The 25,426-nt window shown below is 47.3% G+C and overlaps 1 protein-coding gene across 2 annotated transcripts in view; it reads left to right on the forward strand.

The window, feature by feature from the left end:
• Positions 1 to 12,751: 12,751 nt before the first annotated feature.
• The window catches only part of RCN1 (reticulocalbin 1), a 33,796-nt gene continuing 21,121 nt past the window's right edge, over positions 12,752 to 25,426 (forward strand). Inside the window, exons 1-3 of one of the 2 annotated variants that reach the window (XM_083164285.1) lie at positions 12,752 to 12,885; positions 14,360 to 14,608; positions 25,103 to 25,296. In XM_083164285.1, coding sequence (XP_083020411.1) covers positions 14,385 to 14,608; positions 25,103 to 25,296 — 418 coding nt within the window. In that variant the 5' untranslated portion in view covers positions 12,752 to 12,885; positions 14,360 to 14,384. The remainder of the gene's footprint in view (positions 12,886 to 14,359; positions 14,609 to 25,102; positions 25,297 to 25,426) is intronic. The other variant, XM_083164286.1, reaches the window with a different exon arrangement.

Consider the following 25,426-nt stretch of genomic DNA (forward strand, 5'->3'; position numbering starts at 1 on the left):
ACTGCGGACACGGACGGGTGAGTACAGGACCCGCCGTGTACCGCCGCGGCGGCGCGTGACAGTACCCCCCCCTTTTCGGGTAACCTCAGGACATTTGCGCTTCTTGTGAGGATTCTTCTGAAAAAAGCGCTTAACGAGACTTGGGGCATGTAAATCAGCTTGATCCACCCAGGAGTTCTCCTCCGGTCCGAAACCAGCCCACTCCACCAGAAATTGATGTCGAGAGTTGCGATAACGAGAGTCTATGATTCGTCTGACCTCAAACTCAGCATCCTTCTCGGTATTGACCTTTGAGGGTCGGGGTACTTTCTTTTGGAAGATGCTTAATTTCAATGGTTTGAGAAGAGATATATGAAAAGAATTAGATACCTTCATAGAAGATGGAAGCTGCAATCTGTAGGACACCGGGTTGATGACTTGGGTGATGGGGAATGGACCAATAAAACGAGGGGCAAGTTTCATCGAGGGTACGCGAAGTCGAAGATTGCGGGTAGACAGCCACACTCGATCCCCTACTTTAAATGGTGGAACTGCCTTTCTTCGCTTATCAGCTGCTTTCTTATATCTGGCAGAAGCTTGAAGAAGAGCTTTGTGAACTTCAGCCCATATCTTTTTGAAACGATGAAGAGACATGGAAGCTGCCGGAACCTCCGGAGACGGCAAACTTGAGAAATCAGGGGACCGTGGATGTTTGCCGTAGACTGTGAAGAAGGGTGTAGTACCTGAAGAGGAGTGATAAGAGTTGTTGTGTGCATACTCCGCCCAGGGTAATAGATCCTTCCATTCATCTTGAGAGGAGGACACAAAAAGTCGAATAAATGTCTCTAGGTCTTGGTTGACACGTTCGGTTTGCCCGTTAGTCTGAGGATGGAAGGCGGTGGAGAATTTTAATTTCACCTGAACGGCAGTACACAGAGCTCTCCAGAACTTGGCGACAAACTGCACACCCCTATCGGATATGATCTCTTTGGGCAACCCATGAAGCCTGAAGATGGTGGATATGAAGAGTTGGGCTAGTACTGGAGCCGAAGGTAATGATTTTAGGGGCACGAAGTGGGCCATTTTGGAAAATCGGTCGACTATCACCCAGATAACAGTGTAACCGCTAGAGGAGGGTAATTCAGAAATGAAGTCCATCGACAGATGAGTCCATGGTTCCGTTGGGATGGACAGTGGTAGCAAAGCCCCAGCTGGGGGAGTCCGAGACGTCTTGTGTTGGGCGCACTTGACACATGAAGATACAAAGTGTTTTACATCCTGTCGAATGGTTGGCCACCAATATGATCGTAGGAGAAATTGTAAAGTTTTTTGTACCCCGGAATGTCCAGCAAAGCGGGAGGCGTGGCCCCACGTCAACAGCTTCTTGCGTAAATTGGGCGGCACAAAGGACTTGCCTGCAGGTGGTGTAGGGTGAGGAGAGACATGAGCAAAAACGACAGGGTTCAGGATGGACTGTTTAAGTGGTTCAGAATCTGAGCTGGGATTGAAGGACCGAGACAAGGCATCAGCTTTATTGTTTAAAACACCTGGACGATACTTGATTTGGAAATTGAAGCGTTCGAAGAACATAGCCCAACGAGCCTGGCGTGAAGTGAGACATTGTGCTTGTCTTAAGAAAGAAAGATTTTTGTGGTCGGAAAAAACTGTGATCTGGTGACGAGCCCCCTCTAACAGATACCGCCACTCCTCGAAGGCTAACTTAACAGCGAGCAGCTCCTGTTCTCCAATAGGGTAGTTCTTTTCTGCCGGGAGAAATTTCTTGGAAAAGTATGCGCAAGGGTGAAGCTCTGCATCCTCTCCTTTTTGCGAAAGAACTGCTCCTACTCCGTCAGAAGAGGCGTCAACCTCCAGGATGAAGGGTCGGTTCACATCAGGTTGAAGAAGAATTGGAGCGGTGATAAACGCCTGTTTCAGTAGTTGGAAAGCCTTGGTAGCTGCGGACGGCCATTGGGCAGGATTGGCCCCTTTTTGGGTAAGAGCCGTCAGAGGTGCTGCTATGGAGGAGAAATTGCGGATGAAGCGGCGGTAGTAGTTGGAAAAGCCGAGGAATCTTTGCAAACCTTTGAGAGTGGTTGGGGGTGTCCAATCTTGAATAGCGCGGACTTTTTCAGGATCCATCTCCAGCCCAGTACTTGAAAGAATATGACCCAGGAAGGGAATTGACGAGACTTCGAAGGCACACTTTTCGAGCTTACAGAAAAGCTGGTTCTGGCGAAGACGGCTTAACACCTCCCGAACGGTGTGCCGGTGAGTGCTGAGATTGGACGAGAAGATGAGGATGTCATCTAAATAGACAACAATGGAAATATATAACAAGTCCCGAAAGATGTCATTCACGAATTGCTGGAAAACAGCTGGAGCATTACACAGACCAAACGGCATAACGAGGTATTCATAATGTCCATCTCGGGTATTGAAGGCCGTTTTCCATTCGTCCCCCTGGCGGATACGGATCAGGTTGTATGCTCCCCTCAAGTCTAGTTTGGTGAAGACCGTGGCCCCCTTAACTCGGTCGAACAATTCAGTGATGAGGGGCAGCGGATAGCGATTTTTAACGGTGATGTCATTCAACCCCCGATAATCGATACACGGTCTCAGGCTGCCATCTTTCTTCTTGACGAAGAAGAAGCCTGCTCCTGCCGGAGAGGTGGATGGCCGGATAAATCCCTTCTCCAGATTCTCCTGGATGTATGCCGACATGGCCTCGGTCTCAGGCAACGATAAAGGGTACGTTCTTCCCCGTGGTGGTGTCTTGCCTGGAATGAGATCAATGGGACAATCCCATGGCCGGTGGGGCGGCAATGTATCGGCACCTCCTTTACTAAAGACATCTGAAAAAGACGAGTATGGTGCGGGTATGGTGGAGGCAGGAAGCTGGGGAGAAAATGCTTGAGGTTTGCTCAGAAGAATAGGAATAACAGGAGATAAGCAAGAAGAAAAGCAGTCCTTACTCCAGGCCTTAATCTCCATAGTTAGCCAGTCGACATGGGGGTTATGCTTGGTAAGCCACGGCATCCCTAGGACTACAGGGTGAGAGGACTGAGGGAGAACCAAAAACTCTAACTTCTCTTGGTGCAGGGCTCCAACTTGAAGATGGATCGGTACCGTCTGTGAGGTGACATGGCCACTGGAGATGTGGCTGCCATCGACGGCTGTCAGGACCAGAGGTTGTTCCAGTGGTTGGAGAGGTATGGAGAGTTGTGCAGCCATGTCGGCCGAGATGAAGTTCCCAGCCGCACCTGAGTCCAGTAGAGCTTGCATGGACGTTTGTCCCCGAGGAGTACTCAGGGTGACTAAGATGGTAGAGTCTATGGTGGAGGGAGCAGGCGATAACACTCCTAATCTAGCCTCCCTCGTGGAGATTAGGAGCGGTCGTTTCCCGGACGAAGAGGACAAGAGATCAGAAGATGAGAAGATGAAGCGCAGTACATACAGAGATTATCTCTGCGACGTCGGTTCTTTTCTTCGGGAGAGAGACGGGACCGATTTATTTGCATTGGTTCTTCTGTGGCAGAAGGAGTAGATGATCCAATCTTTACAGGAGAAGTAACCACAGAAGAAGAACGAGGTCGAAAACGTTCAGAACGAGTCCTTTCCAGTTGTCGCTCGTGAAGCCGCAGATCAACTTTATTGCACAAGGAGATTAGCGCTGTCAGAGTGGAAGGGGTGTCACGGGTAGCTAGTTCGTCCTTGAGACGGCTGGAAAGACCATTCCAGAACGCGGCGACGAGAGCCTCTTCATTCCACTCCAACTCCGATGCTAGTGTCTGGAACTGCACCACATATTGGCCCACCGATCTGCTACCTTGTCGAATTCTCAGAATCTCTGCAGCGGCTGATGACACTCGACCTGGTTCGTCAAAGATTCGTCGGAAGGAGGCAATGAAATCATCGTAGTTGTTTAGTAGAGGATCTGCTCTCTCCCACAGAGGCGAAACCCACTCTAGGGCAGATCCCGAGAGGAGGGAGACAATGTAGGCTACACGCGCCTTGTCAGTTGGAAAGTTGGAGGCTTGGAGAGTGAAGTGCACATCGCACTGATTCAAAAACCCGCGACATCCTTTAGGAGACCCATCGTACTTGCTGGGGGTCGGCAAATGTAACTGAGGGGGAATAATGGACCCGACTGGTGGCGTGGCGGAAACTCCTCCCGAGGATACTGAAGATGTTGCTGTAGCCGCTGGAGGGGTGGTTTGTGAGGAAGTCAGTGATTGTAAAAATTGCGCCACTTGCCGCTGTGAAGACTCCACTTTTTCCAGGCGGCCCATAATGCCTTGCAATACGTTTGCCAGAGATCCCTGATTTTCACCCGACTCCATCGGGTCAGTGCAAACTGTCACGGCCGAAGATTCTGATGAGGTCGTGTGGTGCTCAGGGACTGAGGAGGAGGCAGTAGTAGGGTTAAAACGAGCAGGTTTAATAAAGGCTGTCATACAGGACTCAAATACTTCTTTGAGAACATCTGTAATAGGAATCAAAGTAAATGGCAAACGATAAATGTCCAGAAGACAATGAGGATGAATGTCCAGAAGACAATGAGGATGAATGTCCAGAAGACAATGATGAAGAAAATCCTGATGAAGAGATGAAAAGATGGTGGCAAATAGAGGATCCGGGACTGGAAGAAGATGGGAGGTGACTGCGGCTGGAGGTAGCTGAAGAGGAGGTCTTTGGGGAATCCAGGAGGAAGCACCCAAGGGTACCAGAGAGAAGCTGGCGACCAGCGTGACTGGAAAGGAGCACTGGATCTGAAGCCAAAGCGAGCTGACGGACACAGCTGGGATAGCAAGGACACAATGAGTCAGGAGCCTTCCAGGAAGTGCACGGCACAGAAGACTCTTTGCACTGACACTGAGTTACCTGGGCAGATCCTCTATATGCATAGAAGGCGGCTGCCATTGGCTATCACAGTGAAACAGGTGTGCAGCTCTGACCTGGCCCAATCCCCTGTTTGCCCTTAAGCAAGATGGCGGCGCTGGTCTCAAGGCACCCATAGCCTAGAGTGAGACCACGCTGCAGACTTCCATGCTGCCCTCCAACACTGCCGGACCTTTGCCTGCCGCCTCACCTGACATGGAGGCCGACACACGCCAGCCGACTGCGGACACGGACGGGTGAGTACAGGACCCGCCGTGTACCGCCGCGGCGGCGCGTGACAATTACCTGAGTCCAATACTATGCTGTTGGCATCAGCCGTCTCCTCCTCCTGTGCTGGGGCCTCAACAGCGGGTTGAGCTTTTCCCTCAATCATATTAATTGCATGAGAGACGGCCAGTGCCAACAGCTGCTCGTTTTCCTCTCGGGTTTCCTTGTAAGGGGATAAAACAGGGTACAAGTTAGTAACAGGTACATTATTACTTAGGTCTTTCTTATGAGACATTAACCCCTTCGGCACATATGGGGGTGGGGGAGCTGATTCTAGTGTGGCAGCGGTTGCATTTGCATTTTTATTGTGGCTGATTGCATCAGGTATTGCCAGACCTCTGGCTCCCCATTGTTCCTGTCCTTCCTTCTGCCACAATTTAAGAATATTTATATGCTTCACTCTCTCCTTACGACTGGAGAGTAGGCATATTTCATCTTTTACTGCCGATAAGATTTCTGGATCGAAGCTACCAACACTGGGAAATTCTAACTTGCTGCCTTGTGTCATTTTTCTCCATTTATTTTGGTAAACAACTGCGAGTTCACCGTGCTTCCTGCACATAATAAAAGCAGCCGATCCTCTTGGCCGGCTTGCTTCCTCCCTATCTTGCACGTTATCACAGCGTGACCCGTTATTACCCATAGTTACAGGAATAAACGTTCACAGCTTAATAGATATCGGTGGGTTATTACTTATCTGAGAGCTCCCCAAACACTCACTTCTACAGCTTCCTAGAACATCCCACAGTCAAGCAGGTGCGAAGGATACGAGGTATTATACTCAATCACCAAGCTCTCAACTAGCAGCGAACTTCTAGCCAACTTGCTTGATGCGGCACAATTTTTCCAGGGTATAACAAACTTGTTTTCCTATACCCCCAAAAATCGGATTTCTAAAGTAGCTAATCGGAAACAAGTGCGTTCCGATATATCTTCTTGTACCCTCCTAGCGGAATTAATTCCACTGAAGGGGCAGTTCCTATGTGTACGTCGGCACGTACACCCTGTCCTAACTGGACCTGTCCTATTACACTGCGCTTGGGTTGTGTCCGTCCCACACCCGTCCGCCTCAGTTCTTTTTCACACTGGGCGCTATTTACACCTAGGTCTTATGCTTATTTTTGAAATATTTCTGTACAGAAAATTTTTTCCAGGCCGGTAGCTTTTCACTAGATTCTTATGCAGGTATAAATCCCTTATAATAAGCTATAGGAATCTATTAAAATAATGCTTGAGTTGCTTGCTTATGAGAAAATGAACAAAAAGAAAACCTTATTTTCTTTTCTTAAATCACCGCTTCATTCGCAGTATATTACTATACTGTTTAAATAAAGCTAGTGGTTTAAATACTGTTCACTTCTTCCTATGTGTGCTGCGTGTGCAGTACCAATGAACAGCCACGTGTGTACGTGCGCTTGTTCACAGGCCGCCGATGAATCGGCCACCCACGTGTTCTATAGTGTATTTGCAAGGTTGCGCTCGGGTTTCGCTATACGCAGTAATTGCGCCTAAATGTGGAATAAATCCCTTAACTCTGTCCGAGAGTTACGTATCAAGATGCGAAATAAATCCCGCACTTAATCCGTAAACCACGTACAAAGATGCGAAACTTTCCCGATGTGGGCACGTGCGCGCGCACCTTGCGTAATACACAATAGACGCTTTACGTTACTGCAAAAGGCCCAGGACTTGTCGCCACGTGGCGGAGTCCCTGTTTTTGCGGTAGCTAACAATAAACAATTATAGTTTTGCACAGAGGGGATCCTCTATGTACTATAATAAACACAGATTCCACGTGTGCGAACCTTATCGCACGTGGTACATATACTATAATAAACAAGCAGCCCAAGACACTATACCCCGTTAAACTACTTGTGGCAGGCAGAAGTACAGTTTACTAAACACTTAGGTATGATATGCTTTAAAACATGTGGCTTTCACTTATTGTACTCCGGGTTCAGCGCTAGCACTTCCCGAACCCCGCACCGCCGCGGACTCGGCCTATCCAGCAATGGAAACAAATAAATACTTCCACCCTTTTGCTGGTATAGGTCGAGTCGCACGCCTGGTACTGAGTTCTGGACTGTGAAACGACCGGGCGAGCACCCCAATTGTTAATGGTGATTAAAATATAACCAGAGTGACGATAAGTGAAAAGCGTTGGTTACGTAATAAGTCCGCAACCAACGTACCCTTTATACCTAACTGCGTGCGAACAAAACGTAGCGCAGCGCAGCGTACAGTCTATTGTATGTTATACACCAAGAACCGATACCTTAATAAGAGATCCTTTCGCAGGACTTTGTCTCCAATTGTGCGAATATACCTTAAAGGACAGAGTCCGCAATGTAAGGACAGAGTCCTTAATGTACCTTATCGCTATTATGCGAATAACTAGACACGACCACTGAATAGAAGTAAGGAGGTTAGAACTCCGTAAAAAGATTGTATTAAAGTCCCTAATGGACAAAAGGGGGTTACAGAAATAAGAATAAACAGGTATAACAAGTGATACAATACAATAACAATGAATACTAAACAAACTCTGCTAAGGGGAAAGAATACAAATACAAAACACAATCAGCCAACAATACTTTAAGAATAAATACCGTGAAAATGCAACCGTTTACCGTGGTCATCTAGTATGTGAAAAGCAGTCCGGTCAGAGCTCACTATCGTTCAGGAATGAGCGATAGTCCGGTAGGAAGGTCCAGGGAAAGTAGTTGTGCCGAAGAGACCCTGGCTGCTCTGGGTCGCATATCTTATAGGGTCAGAAGGGGGAGGTCAAAAGGCCATTCTCATTGGCCAGAGATCATATGTCCGGTCCACTGTGATTGGAGGTTAGACGCTGTACCTGGTCTGACCAGGTGCAGGGGAGGGAACTTTAAGAGTCCTTTGTTTGGTGGTTTCGGCGTCAGCAAGGATAAGAACCGGTTTGAGCTAGTTTCCTTTGTTAACTACTTACAACAGAAACTGTCTCTGGAATATGGATTTATGTCCATAACTATCGGACAGTGTACATTGCGAAATATTCGCAATGACCGGAATACTTTGCATGATGAGCTGAGCGGAACGATACTAAACACGATACAGACAGATGTGTGCAGGGCTAACTAAGCTATGTGTGGCGTTCTAAACCTTTTAACTATATTTCCTTTCGTGTAAGTGTGTTATTATGAATTTATGTGTGATAGTATGTCTACTCTTCTGGTCCACATTGTCACACATACTCGGGTATGGAAACTTTATTTGCGCAACTCTGCGAACCAAAATGGCGGCCATACTATCACAAAATGGCGTGTGTGTACCTAGACTTCCACACGGGGCTCGCTGCGCTCGCCATGCTTCGGGCTTGGTGGCTCGCTGCGCTCGCCACACTAATCTATTCTCAACTCCACGCCGACGTGGATAGTAGGGGAATAAAAAGGTCGGAGGACGCGCACCGCCGCCCCTCGCGGGCTCGCTGCGCTCGCCACGCTTCGGGTTCGCGTCAATCGTGGGGGTGGCGGCCACAATGGGGGGCCATTATTTTTTACACACATGACGGGGCCATACCCAATGAGAAATGGCCCTTATTCGGCCTTTTCCCATTTTTTCCTATGTTAAATGGACTCAGTTTCAATGTTAAAATAATTTAACATTGAAGCCTATGGACAAATCGGGGGCATCGCGTCGGGCGCGCATAGGCTTCAATGTTAAAATATTTTAACATTGAAGCCTATGGGGAAATCGTGGGCATCGCGTCGGTCGCGTCGTGTGCCTTCTTAAGGCATACGACCGAAGCAATGTACCCGAGTACTGCTTTTTTCAAAGGAAATCGCGGGCATCGTGTGCCTTAAAGTTAAGGCACACGATGCCCGCGATTGTGGCCGTGCTAGGAAACAAGTACCATAACCTGCATTATTGCGGCTGTGTTAAAGGGGTATTAGTGTGCTCAATGGTACTTGTGACACCCAGTGTGGCACCCCCATGCACCTTCAGCGGGGAGGGTGACCTATCACAAAGGGGAGTGGTCTTATGGGAAATTCTGCTTACCCTCTAGTCACCAGGAGTTGCCTTTGCATAACCAGCCCCGACATAGATGTTACTGCTAATACTTGTAGTCCCACAGTAATTGTACAACTACAGTCTTTATACGGAGATGAGCATTATCTTACTTATTTCTAGAGTACTTAAGAAGCTGTAGATTGAATTAATCTAAGGCTAATATTTTCACTGCCTATAATCCTCCCTACTTGCACTCACTTATCTAAATATATTTCATTTTTTTCTCATTAATTTGCAGTTAAAACTTAACAATTGGCCCACAGCAATAATCCTACTGTCCGTGCATGTTCCCAGTAAATGACGTCTTCTTCCTGGGAAATTGTAGTCTCCTCATTATCTGCATTTTTACACTTTGCTTAATTTTCTGTCCCCACCAGTAATGCCAGAGAAGTCTTGTGTCTGGGGATGAATAAGTGATGATACAGCAAATTGCGTAGTGAGAATATTTCGGCGTTAATTCTTATGACTGCTCGGAGTCATGTGCCACACCGAATGATAGTCTTCTCAATGTTTTGTGCCCCTGAGTTTCTCAGTTTTTTGGACTGTTTCAATAGCACACTTTGCTTTTCTAGTAATTCTGTCTCACATATGGGTTACGCCATTTTGCAATGAACACATTTAGGGCCCGCTTCATTTTTGTCTCATTTGTTTGCTTTTGGATCTGAGCAACCAGTCGCATCTTTATTTGCGGTCGAGTGCCAAGGGAATCTGTCAAAATAGATGTAAAAATTGTCAAGCAAACATTTATATTCATCATAACGGCCTGTAATGTTACCTTATGTAGTCAAGAGGGACAGCTGACCCAGGCTCCATCGATCTGAAGGGCCCCAAAAATAGGCCCTCCCACCCCACTCACTCAGTGGTTCTGCCGGCTGTTGTTCTCCCCCTCAAGTGGCTACTGGCTAGCCAACAGATGAGCTCAGCTACCAGAATCCCGACACCCCACTCGGCGGGTGGGCCGTGGCTTCAGGGACCTGATGTGGGCGGGGCTAAATTTAACCTGGTCAGGGGGTGGAGCTATAGGTGACTGCTGCTTCCTGCCAGGCCTGCTGCTGCATGACAGAGGAGTGGCTGCTGCATTCAGTGTCAGCCAGCCTGCACTCTGCGGATGTAAAGGTAAGGATGATGATGTATGTGTGTATACATGTGTGATAGAGTGCAGGCCGCAGGGTGAGGGAGCACTTTGGTGTGATAGAGTTTAGGCCGCAGGGTGAGGGTGTGCATCAGTGTAATATAGCGCAGGGTGAGGGAGTGCATCAGTGTGATAGAGCGCAGGCCGCAGGGTGAGGGAGCACTGTGGCGTGATAGAGCGCAGGCAGCAGGATGAGGTTGTGCGTCGGTGTGATGGAACACATGCTGCAGGGTGAGGGAGCGCGTCAGTGTGATAGAGCGCAGACCGCAGGGTGAGGGTTGCGCATCAGTGTGATACAGCGCACACTGAGGGAGCATGGCAGTGTAATAGAGCACAGGCAGCAGGGTGAGGTTGTGCATCAGTGAGATGGAGCACATGCCGCAGGGTGAGGGAGCGCGTCAGTGTAATAGAGCGCAGGGTGAGGGTGTGCATCAGTGTAATATAGCGCAGGGTGAGGGAGCGCATCAGTGTGATAGAGCGCAGGTCACAGGGTGAGGGAGCACAGTGGCGTGATAGAGCGCAGGCAGCAGGGTGAGGTTGTGCGTCGGTGTGATGGAACACATGCCGCAGGGTGATTGAGCGCGTCAGTGTGATAGAGCGCAGACCGCAGGGTGATTGAGCGCGTCAGTGTGATAGAGCGCAGGGTGAGGGAAAGCATCAGTGTGAGAGCTCAGGCCACAGGGTGAGGGAGCGCAGGGTGAGGGAGCGCAGGGTGAGGGAGCACGTTGGTGTGATAGAATGCAGGCCACAGGGTGGAGTGCGTCAGTGTGTTAGAGCGCAGGCTACGGGATGCGGGAGTGCGTCCAGTTTATGTTCTAGCATGGGAGGGAGTTGATAGCGTTTGATGGGCTGGGTGGCCCCAGAGATAAAAGTTGTTATTTCCAAATGTTGGAGTTGTTATGTAGAATATAGAAGGACAGCTGAAAAGAAACAAAAGTATTAGAGGTTAGCTGGAAAGTAAATTATTCTTATTCTTTACTCATTATTGCGCAATAATACTATAGTTTGGTTAATAAAATAATAGTTAAAGGCCTATCACTTGTAGTAGTAACAGATATAAATTACTAAAAGCATTGTTTGTAGGTGTTATTGGAAGCAAAGGTAAGGTTGCAATATTGAATCTCTAGTACACGGAAAGAAAGCAACCCACTGGAAGGAGCCGATTACATTCCAGAATAATAAAACCTTATTGTCTTTCTTGTGAGAATTTCAACATGTTATACTGGGAGTTATTATACCGCAGGGTGAGGGAGCACTTTGGTGTGATAGAGCTCAGGCCACAGGGTGAGGGTGTGCATCAGTGTAATATAGCGCAGGGTGAGGGAGCGCATCAGTGTGATAGAGCACAGGCCACAGGGTGAGGGAGCACAGTGGCGCGATAGAGCGCAGGCAGCAGGGTGAAGTCGGTGTGATGGAACACTTGCCGCAGGGTGAGGGAGCGCGTCAGTGTAATAGAGCGCAGACCGCAGGGCGAGGGTGTCAGTGTAATATAGCACAGGGTGAGGGAACGCATTAGTGTGAGAGCTCAGGCCACAGGGTGAGGGAGCGCAGGGTGAGGGAGCACAGGGTGAGGGAGCACGTTGGTGTGATAGAATGCAGGCCACAGGGTGGAGTGCGTCAGTGTGTTAGAGCGCAGGCTACGGGATGCGGGAGTGCGTCCAGTTTATGTTCTAGCATGGGAGGGAGTTGATAGCGTTTGATGGGCTGGGTGGCCCCAGAGATAAAAGTGTATGGGGCCCCAAGATTTCTGCTGCCGGCCCTGGAATCCGCCATGTGTACGCTTTGGGTGATCGCCTGTCAAAATACACTGTGCAGGCAAGGCAAGTTGGACTAGCCGCACACACAGTGTATTTGGCCTATGGCCATATCAGCCTAGCCAAAAATCGCCAATTGGCTGTCAAAAAAATCACCCATGGGTCAAAATTAGGGACATGAGTTCATGACATAATGTGGGGTCACATAAGGATTTACAGAATGCCGGTGCAGATGAGGTATTACAGTGTGTGGGGACGCATGGGGCATTATTGTGGCACACCTATATTGGGTGTTTCTGAGTTGCATTGTTATTTTGTAGGGGGCATGTGTGGTATTTCTGAGTGGGGATATCTAGGTGGCTTTCTTGTATGAAGCCTATACTGTATGAGGTTTTACTGTAAGGGCAAATTGTAGGTTGAGCATAATTTAAGTATATACAATTATTATTACTGTCTGTATACACTGTGCAATCATGTATATAGCAGCTAGTGCATTTATTATGAGGTCAGTACAGTGATGTACATGACAGCCAGTGAGGGGACACATGGCAGTAAGCACTGTGTCTGCAGCAGAAGTAGTAGTGTAGTGGTAACTAGGTAACCCCGGGCTGCTGCTGCTGCATGCAACGTGGCGCGCTGGCCCCTCCCAGTCATTGACTCCGTTCTGGCCAATCAGAAGCTGCGTAACATGGGAGGATGCAGGACGTGTTGTCACACGGGACTGGCTGGGAGCGGGGTCTCATCCCTGTTCGGAGCAAGTGAATGCGGATCTCTCAGCGCTCGGAGTACCGGGGTGGGTGTAAGACTGTAAGTTTATGTGCTTGAGGGTGAGGGTGTGTGCCCGGGAGAGTGTGCTGGCAGACCAGCAGCCGGGGGGGACCTGAGAGCTCACGGCTGTGCTGAGATACATACTGACTGCTGAGTGTGAGCTTACACAGGCCTGGGGGTTACTGCATCTGGGGGAGAGTATCTGGGGTGTGGGGGTCTGCTGCTGGGTCGTGCCTGCTTCTGAGGGTGTTGGTGGGGGGCTGCAGCTGAGGGAGTGTGTTGGTGGGGGTCTGCACTTGAGGGTATAGGGGAGGGGGACTGGTGTGTGTGAGGTGGTGTGCACCTGAGGGTATTGGTGGTGGCTGTGCACCTGAGGGTATTGGGGGTAGGGTGGTAGTCTGCAGCTGAGGGTGTTGGGCGGTGTTTCTGCATCTGGAGGTTAGTGGGGGTGTTTGGGTCAGGGGAGTTTGTCCACATCTGGAATTTAGTGGGTGCTGTGACACTTGGTTGATGCTGGGTACTGGGTGGATGATGGTGCTGAGTGAATACTGACGCTAGTCCCGTGATTACTGATGGGTGTGGCTGGGCGCCTGCTGAAGCTGGTCCCTGGGTGGGGCTGGGCGCCTGCTGAAGCTGGTCCCTGGGTGCGGCTGGGCGCCTGCTGAAGCTGGTCCCTGGGTGGGGCTGGGCGCCTGCTGAAGCTGGTCCCTGGGTGGGGCTGGGCGCCTGCTGAAGCTGGTCCCTGGGTGGGGCTGGGCGCCTGCTGAAGCTGGTCCCTGGGTGGGGCTGGGCGCCTGCTGAAGCTGGTCACTGGGTGGGGCTGGGCGCCTGCTGAAGCTGGTCCCTGGGTGGGGCTGGGCGCCTGCTGAAGCTGGTCCCTGGGTGGGGCTGGGCGCCTGCTGAAGCTGGTCGCTGGGTGCCTTCTGATGCTGGTCCCTGGGTGGGGCTGGGTGCCTTCTGACGCTGGTATCTGGGTGGGGCTGGGCGCCTTCTGATGTGGGTTTCAGAGTGGTGCTGGGCGCCTGCTTAAGCTGGTCCCTGGGTGGGGCTGGGCGCCTGTTGAAGCTTGTCCCTGAGTGGGGCTGTGCATCTGCTGACGCGGGTCCCTGGTTGAAGCTGGGTGTCTACTGACGCTGGTCCCTGGGTGGGGCTGGGCGCCTGCTGACGCTGGTCCCTGAGTGGGGCTGGGCGCCTGCTGGACGATCCATTGAAATTGGATGAAAAGGGCCCAAATTGGACTAGTGGATGGCACCTATAAAATGTGTTCATATTAAGATGATAGGACGGAAGGAGACAGAGGACAGCTGTGTGGGGGAGATTCTACTGATCATTTGTCTAGGTCCTTCTAGAAGATAATAGCTACAATCTGATTGGTTGCATATAGGTGACATCATTCTATAAATCTGCACTTTAATAAATGTACCCCTAAGAGTGCGGTGTATGCTGACAATTGGAAGGTATCATGCACACATAAGTATGAATGCGCTCTAATGACCGGTTTCTGCTTTTACAGTTCCTCTGCTGCTCTGAGGGGGTAGATGATGGAGCGCCATCGATTATTGTACTTGTTGCTGCTTTGTGCCGGTGAGATATTCACTAAACCCACCTTCCGCAAAGAGAGGATCCGCCTGGACCCCGAGCTCAACACTCAGGTCCATGAGGAGAACCAGAGTTTCCAACAGGACCATGAAGCTTTTCTGGGAAAAGATGATGCCAAGACTTTTGACCAGCTCACTCCAGAAGAAAGCAAAGAAAGACTGGGGTGAGACTCCACAAGGTTTCTGAGGGGTACATGATCATATAATGGGCAGTATTCAATGCGGCCAGCGATGGGGTTAAACAGTGGGGATCACCAAAAACAAGCAAACCCCCAAGCCGGCCACTCACCATATTCAATGTTCCGGAGGAACCCTAACTGTCGGATGACGGCAAGGATTCCCCCAAACAGCAAGGTTTGTGTCTATTGCAGGGTTCCCGGGCCGTTACATTTAGCCCCGAACCTCGCTGTTCTGGTGGCCGCATGCGGAGTTTCCACATCACTGTAAAAACCCAGCGAGGTGGAAGCGGTGTGTGCAGGGGGGGTCAGCTTATGTAAGCTCGCAAAAAGAACTGAATATAACCCAATGTGTAAATGTCTGCTCAGCGGCCAGTTAACATAAGGACAATTGAACGATGTTTGATGTTCCAGGATAACTCTAATTAATCGTCTTCAAACTTTGCACACCACCTTTATCATCTTACGGGACAATCTAAGTTTGAAGATGGGTTTTATTGGACGCTTAAGGGTGCTGTCATAAGGGTCCATGCTATTTCTCTTGTATTTGGGCATTGTGATAGGTCGTTGGAAAGCTTATGACTTTCCGAATACAATACCCTAAAGAGACTCCCTTTAGTGGACCCTTAAAGGCCTATGAGGGTCCATTAAATGCAAAACATTTTCACTTTACAAAACTATTGACAAACTGAAATGAATAAGCGACTCATAGGCAGAGTGGTCTGTAAATCGGACACTGTAGATATTGTGAAATCCATGTGAGATCAATCCCCAGTCAGTTATATTCTCTTCATTGTTGGCTTATTCATTGAGGGTTTTGGGAATCTTTTATACCTGCTGCAGCAGCTCCTGCCCTGCTGTGGTTGGAAAGGGTAGGTGGATAGTTGGAGACTTGGTCTGGCTGCTCCAGCAGCTCCTGCCCTGCTGTGGTTGGGAATGGAAGATGGATAGTTGGAGACTTGCTGTGCCTGCTGCAGCAGCTCCTGCCCTGCTGTGGTTGGGAAGGTGGATAGTTGGAGACTTGCTGTGCCTGCTGCAGCAGCTCCTGCCCTGCTGTGGTTGGGAAGGGAAGGTGGATAGTTGGAGACTTGCTGTGCCTGCTGCAGCAGCTCCTGCCCTGCTGTGGTTGGGAAGTGAAGGTGGATAGTTGCAGACTTGGTCTGGCTGCTGCAGCAGCTCCTGCCCTGCTGTGGTTGGGAATGGAAGATGGATAGTTGGAGACTTGCTGTGCCTGCTGCAGCATCTCCTGCCCTGCTGTGGTTGGGAAGGGAAGGTGGATAGTTGGAGACCTACTCTGGCTGCTGCAGAAGCTTCTGCCCTGATGTGGTTGGGAAGGGAAGGTGGATAGTTAGAGACCTGCTCTGGCTGCTGCAGCAGCTCCTGCCATGCTGTGGTTGGCAAGGGTAGGTAGAACAAATTGCATAAACGTTTGCCCATCTATCGTACAGGCCTTAAGACCAGTACGTTACAATTTGTGAATTTAGAACCGTTTGTGCATGCTACAGAATTATCAGCGTACTAAGTAAGTGTAAGTGGAGGCTAGCCCCTTCCTCCTAGGTCCAAGTAGTTCCTCATTAGTGAGGAGTGTCTCAGCCTGCTGATAACCTGGCACACACTTGTGAGTGTAGCAGTACAGTACATCAATGAACTCCATTCACACGGAGAGGTGAAGAGACTTTGGGCCGGATGTATAGCTTCAAATAGTGATAAAGTGGAGAGTGATAAACAACTAGCCAGTCAGCTCCTAACTGCCATTCTGCAGACCGGGGTTGAAAAGCTGATTGGCTTTTTAACTCTCCATTTTATCACTTTTTTTTTTTTTTTAAGCTTGATACATCTGACCCATAGAAGCAGATGTACTAAGCCTTGGGGAGAGATAAAGGGGTAGATGTAACCACGGTTACAGGGCATAGCGGTATATGTGTATGTTAACTGCCACAGATACAGATTTCTTGTATGCTATAGGCCAGTTGTGTGTGACCAATGCACTATGCTACGCTCCCCGTCACTATCCTATTCAAACAGGTGCAGCTATCATTGGCTACGGCCGTTGCTGGGCTTCGGGCTGTGCAATGAGATCTCGTACATACCCATTGAGGCAGTGAAACTAGCACTAGGCTGATGAGCTGGAAGCTCTGGCAGGGATCACCGGAAGGGTGAGTGTTCACACTCCCACTCAGGTAGCCGAGACGGTAATACATCATGTTACTCCTGCTTCACCTTTTTACCAATCCATGCCGATATAATCCATCTCCCCTAAAGTAGCAGCCAATCAGGTCCCGACATTTTTCAACTATACCCTGTAACATGACAGTTAGCAGCTTATTGGTTGGTACTTCATTTACATCTACTTTATCTCTTCCAAGGCTTAGTAGATCTCCCCCTTGGTGAGATGGGGATGGGATTTGCATAGGGTTACCACCTAGTCCCTTTAATTCCGGACACATGTTAATTACACAGGTTCTGTGGCAGTTTAAAATCAGGTGAAGTGGAGTCTTGAAGTCAGCCAGCCACAGAACCTGTGTAATTAATGTGTCCGGAATGAAAGGAGCTAGGTGGTAACCCTAGATTTGCAAGATTATAGTGGATTGCCAGCCATTCATTGTGTTATGTATGACTAGTCAGTATTAAGAAGGTCGACACCAACATGTCGACACTATTGACGTGAATGTTAGTTCGGCAACCAATATGTCAACACCATAATGTTAAAATTTATTTTGCTTATTTTAGTGTAAACCGAACCATAATTATCTACAAAAATAGACTTATGGGGCCAAATGTAATAGGGTGAGATTTTGGGACAGTTTTCCCATTTTTTTGTAAAGCAGCAATCAATTACATGGCAAAATCAACCTGGTTTTGCAGTGCCTAAAAATAGTCAAATCCCATTTTAGCACGCAGCATGGCAGTGTGCTGAGCGGGTGTCCCGCTATGTACTGACAGTTCGTGTTGCAGCACGTCGCTCAGCACAAAAAGCCGGGTCCCCCGTGGCTTAACTATACCTATTATAGCAGAACACCAAAATGTAAACATACTTTTACAGTATATTTTTCTTATTTATTTATTTATTTTATTTTGAATAAAGCTTCCCAAACCCTTGTCCCAAACAAATTAACAATGAAATGTTTTTGTTTTATCCATCATAGAAGAACTTGCTGTCTAACCAGACCTTAAGGATATCCTGGTCTCAAGAATGTACACACGGGGAGATTTTGACTAATGGACAATTTTGACTAAGCAATTTTGCTTTCCTTTAGGTCTGGTTAGGGATGTACACACGGTGAGATTTTGGCAGGAGATTTTGACTAGATAGTCAAAATCTCCTAGAAGGTTAGCCAAAATCTCCTTATTTTTCTCCTGCTTAAGGCCCACACACACTGGGTGACTTTGGGCTGAAAGCCGCTCAAAACAGCCTGTTTGAGTGGCTTTCAGCTCACAGCCACCCAGTGTGTATGTCCTGGCGGTGAGCGCTTCTGCGCGCTCCCTGCATCATCGCCGGGAAAGCCATTCATCTGCTGGTATTACCAGCAGATGAGCGGCATTGAGGACGGCTTTGCATAGCTCCGTTGGCGCTGGGCAAGGGGAAAGCTGCTCAGTGTGTATGCACTGAGCAGCTTTCCCCGCAGCGGTGATTGACATCATCGCTGTCCGCTCATGCTGGGCATAGTCGCCCAGTGTGTATGGACCTTTAGTTAATATTGTCTAGTATAGATTGCTTAGCATAGATTGACTGTGCAGGCAATTTTGACTAGATCATAGACTATCATTACTTAGTCAAAATCTCCAGTGCATCTAGCCAAAATCTCTCTCAAAATTGTTTAGTCAAAATTGTCCAGTAGCCAATATCTCACAGTGTGTATGGGGCCTTACAGTGGACAAGGCAATACAATTAAAGGTGCATACACACTGAATGGCTTTCCATAGGGGGAAAAAAAATCGCTCAGTCTCCTGATGAAATACGGCCACCGACTGCCCATACACGCTATACGGCTTTTGAGCTGAAACTAATTTTCAGCTCACAATCACCCAGTGTGTATGGGCCTTAAGTTAAATCTGGATTCACACTATGGGGCAAATTTTTTTAACGCTTTTCAAAATAAAAACAAGTGTTATTGTCCATAGCAACTGTATAATTTCTATATAGCATCCTAGAAAATGAAATACAGAATCTGAATGATTGCTATGGGTATCATCACCTCTTATCATTCTTAGAAGCTGTAGTAAATGTACCCCCCTATGAGCTAAACTTTAAATTAACGGTTTTTAACCCCTTCATGACAGAGCCAGTTTGTGCCTTCATGACAGAGCCCTTTTTTTCAAATCTGACATGTCTCACTTAAGTGGGGATAACTTTTTTTTGCTTTTACTTATCCCAGTGATTTTGAGATTTGTTTTCTCGTGACACATTGTACTTCAAGTTAGTGGTAAATTTTGGTCGATACAGTCTGTGTTTTTTTGTGAAAAATACCAAAATATCGTGAAAAAATGGAAAATTTAGCAATATGCAAAATGTCACATTTTCTGCTTGTGAGACAAATAATCATACCACTCAAAATAGTTAATAACTAACAAAGACCATATGTCTACTTTATGTTGCAATCATTATTTCAGCCTCCATTTCATTTTTTTGGACACTAGGAGGCTTCAAATATGACTAGCAAATTCTCAAATTTTCAAGAAAATTTCAAACACTGATTTTTTTAGGGACCAGTTCAGTTCTGATGTGACTTTGAGGGACTTGTATGTGAGACACCCCCATAAATGATGCCATTTCAAAAACTGCACCCCTCACAGTATTCAAAACAGCATTTTGGAAGTTTGTTAACCCTTTAGGTGTTTCACAGGAATTAAAACAAAGTGTAGGTGAAATTTCAAAATTTCTTTTTTTTTGCAGAGTTTCAATTTTAATACATTTTTCTAACAAATACAGTAGATTTTACTAGAGAAATGTGACTAAAAATTGATTCCCCCAATTCTTGTGTTTTCAAAAATATCCTATATGTGGCCCTAGTGTGCACGTTGACCAAACCACAGGCTTCATAATAGAAGGAGCACCTACTTGATTTTGGAGCCTCCTTTTTATGAGATTTTTTTTTAGGCACCATGTAGGTTTCTAGGCACCATAAGTGCTAAAAGTTAGGAACCTCCCCCACAAGTCACCCCATTTTGCAATCTACACCCCTCAGGGAATTCATCTAGGGGTATAGTGTACATTTCAAACCCCCAGGGGTTTCACCAATTTTGGTACAACTGGTATGTGAAAATGGAAAATTACATTTTTTTACACAAACATGCAGTTCTGGCTCAAAATTTTTCATTTTCACAAGGAATGAAGGAGACAAAGCACCCCAAAATATGTGCCCCAATTTCTCCCGAGTACGGCAATGCCTCACATGTGACCAAAAAATACCAGTTGGGCGCATGGCAGGACTCAGAAGGGAAGGAGTGATTTTTGGATTTGGCAGCACAGATTTTGGTGGAATGAATGGTGGGTGCCATGTTGCATTAGCAAGACTCCCAAAGCACCAATACAGTGGAACCCCCCCACAAGTCACCCCATTTTGCAAAGTACACCCCTCAGGGAATTCATCTAGGGGTATAGTGTACATTTCAAACCCCCAGGGGTTTCACCAATTTTGATACAACTGGGCAGTGAAAATGAAAAATTAAATTTTTTTACACAAAAATGCAGTTCTGGCTCAAAATTTTTCATTTTCACAAGGAATGAAGGAGACAAAGCACCCCAAAATCTGTGCCCCAATTTCTCCCGAGTACGGCAATGCCTCACATGTGACCAAAAAATACCAGTTGGGCGCATGGCAGGACTCAGAAGGGAAGGAGTGATTTTTGGATTTGGCAGCACAGATTTTGGTGGAATGAATGGTGGGTGCCATGTTGCATTAGCAAGACTCCTAAAGCACCAATACAGTGGAACCCCCCCACAAGTCACCCCATTTTGCAAAGTACACCCCTCAGGGAATTCATCTAGGGGTATAGTGTACATTTCAAACCCCCAGGGGTTTCACCAATTTTGATACAACTGGGCAGTGAAAATGAAAAATTACATTTTTTTACACAAAAATGCAGTTCTGGCTCAAAATTTTTCATTTTCACAAGGAATGAAGGAGACAAAGCACCCCAAAATCTGTGCCCCAATTTCTCCCGAGTACGGCAATGCCTCACATGTGACCAAAAAATACCATTTGGGTGCATGGCAGGACTCAGAAGGGAAGGAGTGATTTTTGGATTTGGCAGCACAGATTTTGGTGGAATGAATGGTGGGTGCCGTGTTGCATTAGCAAGACTCCCAAAGCACCAATACAGTGGAACCCCCCCCACAAGTCACCCCATTTTGCAAAGTAAACTCCTCAGGGAATTCATCTAGGGGTATAGTGTACATTTCAAACCCCCAGGGGTTTCACCAATTTTGATACAACTGGGCAGTGAAAATGAAAAATTACATTTATTTACACAAAAATGCAGTTCTGGCTCAAAATTTTTCATTTTCACAAGGAATGAAGGAGACAAAGCACCCCAAAATCTGTGCCCCCATTTCTCCAGAGTACGGCAATGCCTCACATGTGACCAAAAAATACCAGTTGGGTGCATGGCAGGACTCAGAAGGGAAGGAGTGATTTTTGGATTTTGGAGCACAGATTTTGGTGGAATGAATGGTGGGTGCTATGTGGCATTAGCAAGACCCCCGAAGCATGGTGAAATGATGAACCTAATAATCCATAGATGTGTGGTATATTTTGAAACACTCCTTTATACATAGGCCGGGTTTGTCGGGGCAAGTTTCACAGTGGAAAATAGTTTCCTTTCTTATTCCCTTTTTATAGCAAACTTTGCACCTTTTTTGTGTCCTGCCCTTTCTTGCAGTGGAGGGGATTTCGTTGGGAAAATGCTGCCCTGGTACAATACGGGGGCCAGTACTAGAAGTACTGGGGCCCTCTGCCTGCTGGTTCCCAAATATTAGGCCCTTTATGACTTCCTCTTGAAAGTGCATAAATGTCCCCCTCTGGCCGGTAGAACGGAATAGCACGTAAGCGTTATACAGTGCCATCTGGATGATATACACGGCCAGCTTCTTGTACCAGATATTTGTTTTCCGCAGGGCACTGTACGGCTTCAGTACCTGATCTGAAAGATCCACTCCGCCCATGTACTTATTGTAATCTAGGATACAATTTGGTTTTGAGGTGTGGGTACTGGTACCTCGTACAGGGATGGAGGTGGTACTGTCTCCATGAATTGTTGTCAGTATAAGGACATCCCTCTTGTCCTTATATTTGACCAACAACATATTTTCGGTGCATATTCCCCTGCTTTCACCCCTTCTCATTACTTGGGCAATGTGCGTTTTTGGGAGGCCTCTTTGGTTCTTACGCACAGTACCGCAAGCTGCTGTACCTCTTGAACCAAGGGCCTTAAACAGGGGGATGCTGGTGTAAAAGTTATCCACATAGAGGTGATAACCCTTATCCAGGAAGGGGTGCATTAAATCCCAGACAATTTTTCCACTAACACCTACGAGGGAGGGGGGGCATTCTGGCGGTTCAATTCTTGAATCCTTCCCTTCATATACCCTAAACTTGTGGGTGTACCCTGTGGTGCTTTCACACAGCTTATACATTTTTATGCCATACCTTGCCCTCTTACTGGGAAGGTACTGGCGGAATTTAACCCTTCCTTTAAAATGTATAAGGGACTCGTCGATGCTAATACATTTATCAGGGATGTATAGCTCTGCAAATTTGACACTGAAATGATCAATGACCGGCCTGACTTTGAAAAGCCTGTCAAAGGTGGGATCATCTCTGGGTGGGCACTGTGCATTATCGGTGCAATGTATAAATTTATGGATTGCCTCAAAATGAGTCCGAGTCATGGCCATACGGTAAAATGGGGTGCTGTACAGAACATCTGTACTCCAATATTGCCTAATTTGTGGCTTTTTTACTATGCCCATATGAAACACCAGACCCCAAAACGTCATCATCTCTACTGCATCTACAGGGGTCCACCTAGCAAATGATGACGTGGGGTTTTGAGCAATAAACTGCTGGGCATATAAATTAGTTTGGTCCACCATTAAATTTATAAAATCATCAGAGAAAAATAATTTGAAAAAGTCAATTTCTCTGAGACCTGTGGAATCAAATTGGATTCCTGGGATGGCCAAAAACTCAGGAACCTGGGGCTCAAAATTGTCTGGTGGTGGGGTCCATACAAGATCAATTATTGGGGGGGGGGTCTCAGCTGCTCTACGGGGGTGTCTTTGAGGGGGTCCCTCATCACCAGAGGAGGAAGAGGAGCTTAAGACGAATCCTTCAAATTCCCCGCTTGCCTCACTGGCTGTGTCAGAATCAGAAGCAAGCATGGCATATGCCTCCTCCACTGAATACATTCTTCTGGATGACTGGGATGACATTTGGGATGACATTTTTATTTTTGTGTTACTGGTAGTGAAATGTTTCAACACGTGTATAGTGTAGGGGGGGGTACAAACTTTATTTCAACCCGGGGGGTATGTAGTGTGTAGTGTGTATGTAGTGCAGAAAAAAAAAATACTTTATACAAAAAAAAAAAATTGAAGGGGTTAAAAAAACAAAAAAAAAGGTCCTGCGCCAAAAATTGAGCACAAATGTTGGTCAGTAACGTCCGTCACTGAACAGCGCTCAAAGGCAACAGGAATTTGATAAAAAAAAAAAAAAAATAGATCAACCCTGTGCCGAAAAAGCTGATCAGTGATGTACGTCACTGATCAGCGCACAGTGGCCACAGGACACCCACAAAATCACAATGTGTTTAAAAAAAGACCACACAGCACCCACAAAAAAAAAAAAAAAGGTGATCAGTGATGCGACACTGATTACCAGTGAGGGGCAGCAGGTGCACAACCTTTGGTGCAACTGGCAGCAACTGACAGGTATATATAAAAAAAAAAAACCTCTGCGCCCCCAAAAAGTTGCTGATCACCTCAGATATAGTGATCAGCACAAAAGGCGGGGGTAGCAGACACAAAATATACACTCTCTATCACTCTCTGTCACTATCTCTCTCTATCTCTCACTATCTATCACTATCTATCACTATCTATCACACTGCAGCAGCAGCACTGACAGTTATATGTATAAAAAAAAACCTGCACCCCCAAAAAGGGGGGGTAGCAGACACAAAATATACACTCTCTATCACTCTGTCACTATCTCTCTCTATCTCTCACTATCTATCACTATGACACTGCAGCAGCAGCACTGACAGTTATATATATAAAAAAAAAACCTGCACCCCCAAAAAGGGGGGGTAGCAGACACAAATCTCTCTATCTCTCACTATCTATCACTATCTCTCACTATCTATCACTATGACACTGCAGCAGCAGCAGTGACAGTTATTTATATATAAAAAAACCCTGCACCCCCAAAAAGGGGGGGTAGCAGACACACAATATAGCTCTCTCTATCTCTCTCTATCTCTCTCTCTCTATCTCTCTATCACACTGCAGCAGCAGCAGGAAGTCTCAGGAAGTCAGATCCAGGAAGCGTCCAGCACGCTACAAGCAGTGATCAAGTGATCAGGTAAGGTATTTGCAAGGATCAGGTAAGTATTAGCAAGGATCAGGTCAGTATCACGGCAGATAGGCACGGTGACCGCTCTGCACGCTATTCCAGACCGGAATGGCGTCTGCAGCGCAGTCACCGTTAGTTTAAATGTCGCGCCTTGGCTGTGATTGGTCCGTGGGTCCCACGGACCAATCACAGCCTTGGGGGCAGGTGGGGCGAGGGTGGGGTGAGGTGTCATCGTCACCGATGACCCCCTCATGCCCCCTGACGCCCGGCGGTGATTGACACCTGTGTTACCAAGCGTCTGATTCGCTGGTAACACAGGAAAACGCTGTGAATGGCTGTTCACACTGAACAGCCAATCACAGCGATCGCCGACGGGGGGGCGACATCGCAGCCCCCCCTGGGCATGCAGGGACATGTCTGCTGTCAGGGACAGCAGACATCGTCCCTCTGTCACTGCGTCTCGAGACGCAGTGACAGTTTAAAGTCATGACGTATATATACGTCATGTGTCGGGAAGTACTTCCCGGCCATGACGTATATATACGTCAAATGTCGTGAAGGGGTTAAAGCCCCTGAATCGGTGGCAGTGTTGGCGGGTTTAGTATGATTTTTGGCGGTTACAATCCTGATGGAATAAGGGAGGAGCACAGAGAGGCCCCTTGCAGGCTCGCTGCACTCGCCACCATAATTTAACATAATGAATATACTCGGTGTTTGGAAAGCTTGTCATAGTAATGTCATCGATCAGTCTAGGTTCATGTATTGTAGCCATTAGACTCGGTCGGGTTGTGTCTGATATTTATATTTCTTTAATTGACCTCGTTATAAGACGCAGGGAATTCTGTGACACAGAACCACGTTTGCTCATAAAACCAATATGTGAATATTGTTCATTTTTTGTTCACAGAAAAATAGTCAACAGAATAGACAGTGACCATGATGGATTTATTAATACGGAAGAGCTGTCAGCGTGGATTAAACGAGTGCAGAAGAGATACGTGTACGAAAATGTGGCAAGGGTTTGGAAGGACTATGATGTGAATAAAGATAACCAGATCTCATGGGAAGAGTACAAGCAGGCCACGTATGGCTACTACTTGGGTAAGACCACTTTATGTACAGTAGTATTCAGCTGCCTCTGGGTGCGGTGGATGTAGTCTCAATGTGGACATAAACACACAAATAATAAAACATTCTGTAAGTGATATCTGGCTCCAGTGACTGGTAACCA

Source organism: Crinia signifera, chromosome 11, assembly GCF_055691185.1.
Source record: "Crinia signifera chromosome 11, ASM5569118v1, whole genome shotgun sequence".
NCBI lineage: Eukaryota > Metazoa > Chordata > Amphibia > Anura > Myobatrachidae > Crinia > Crinia signifera.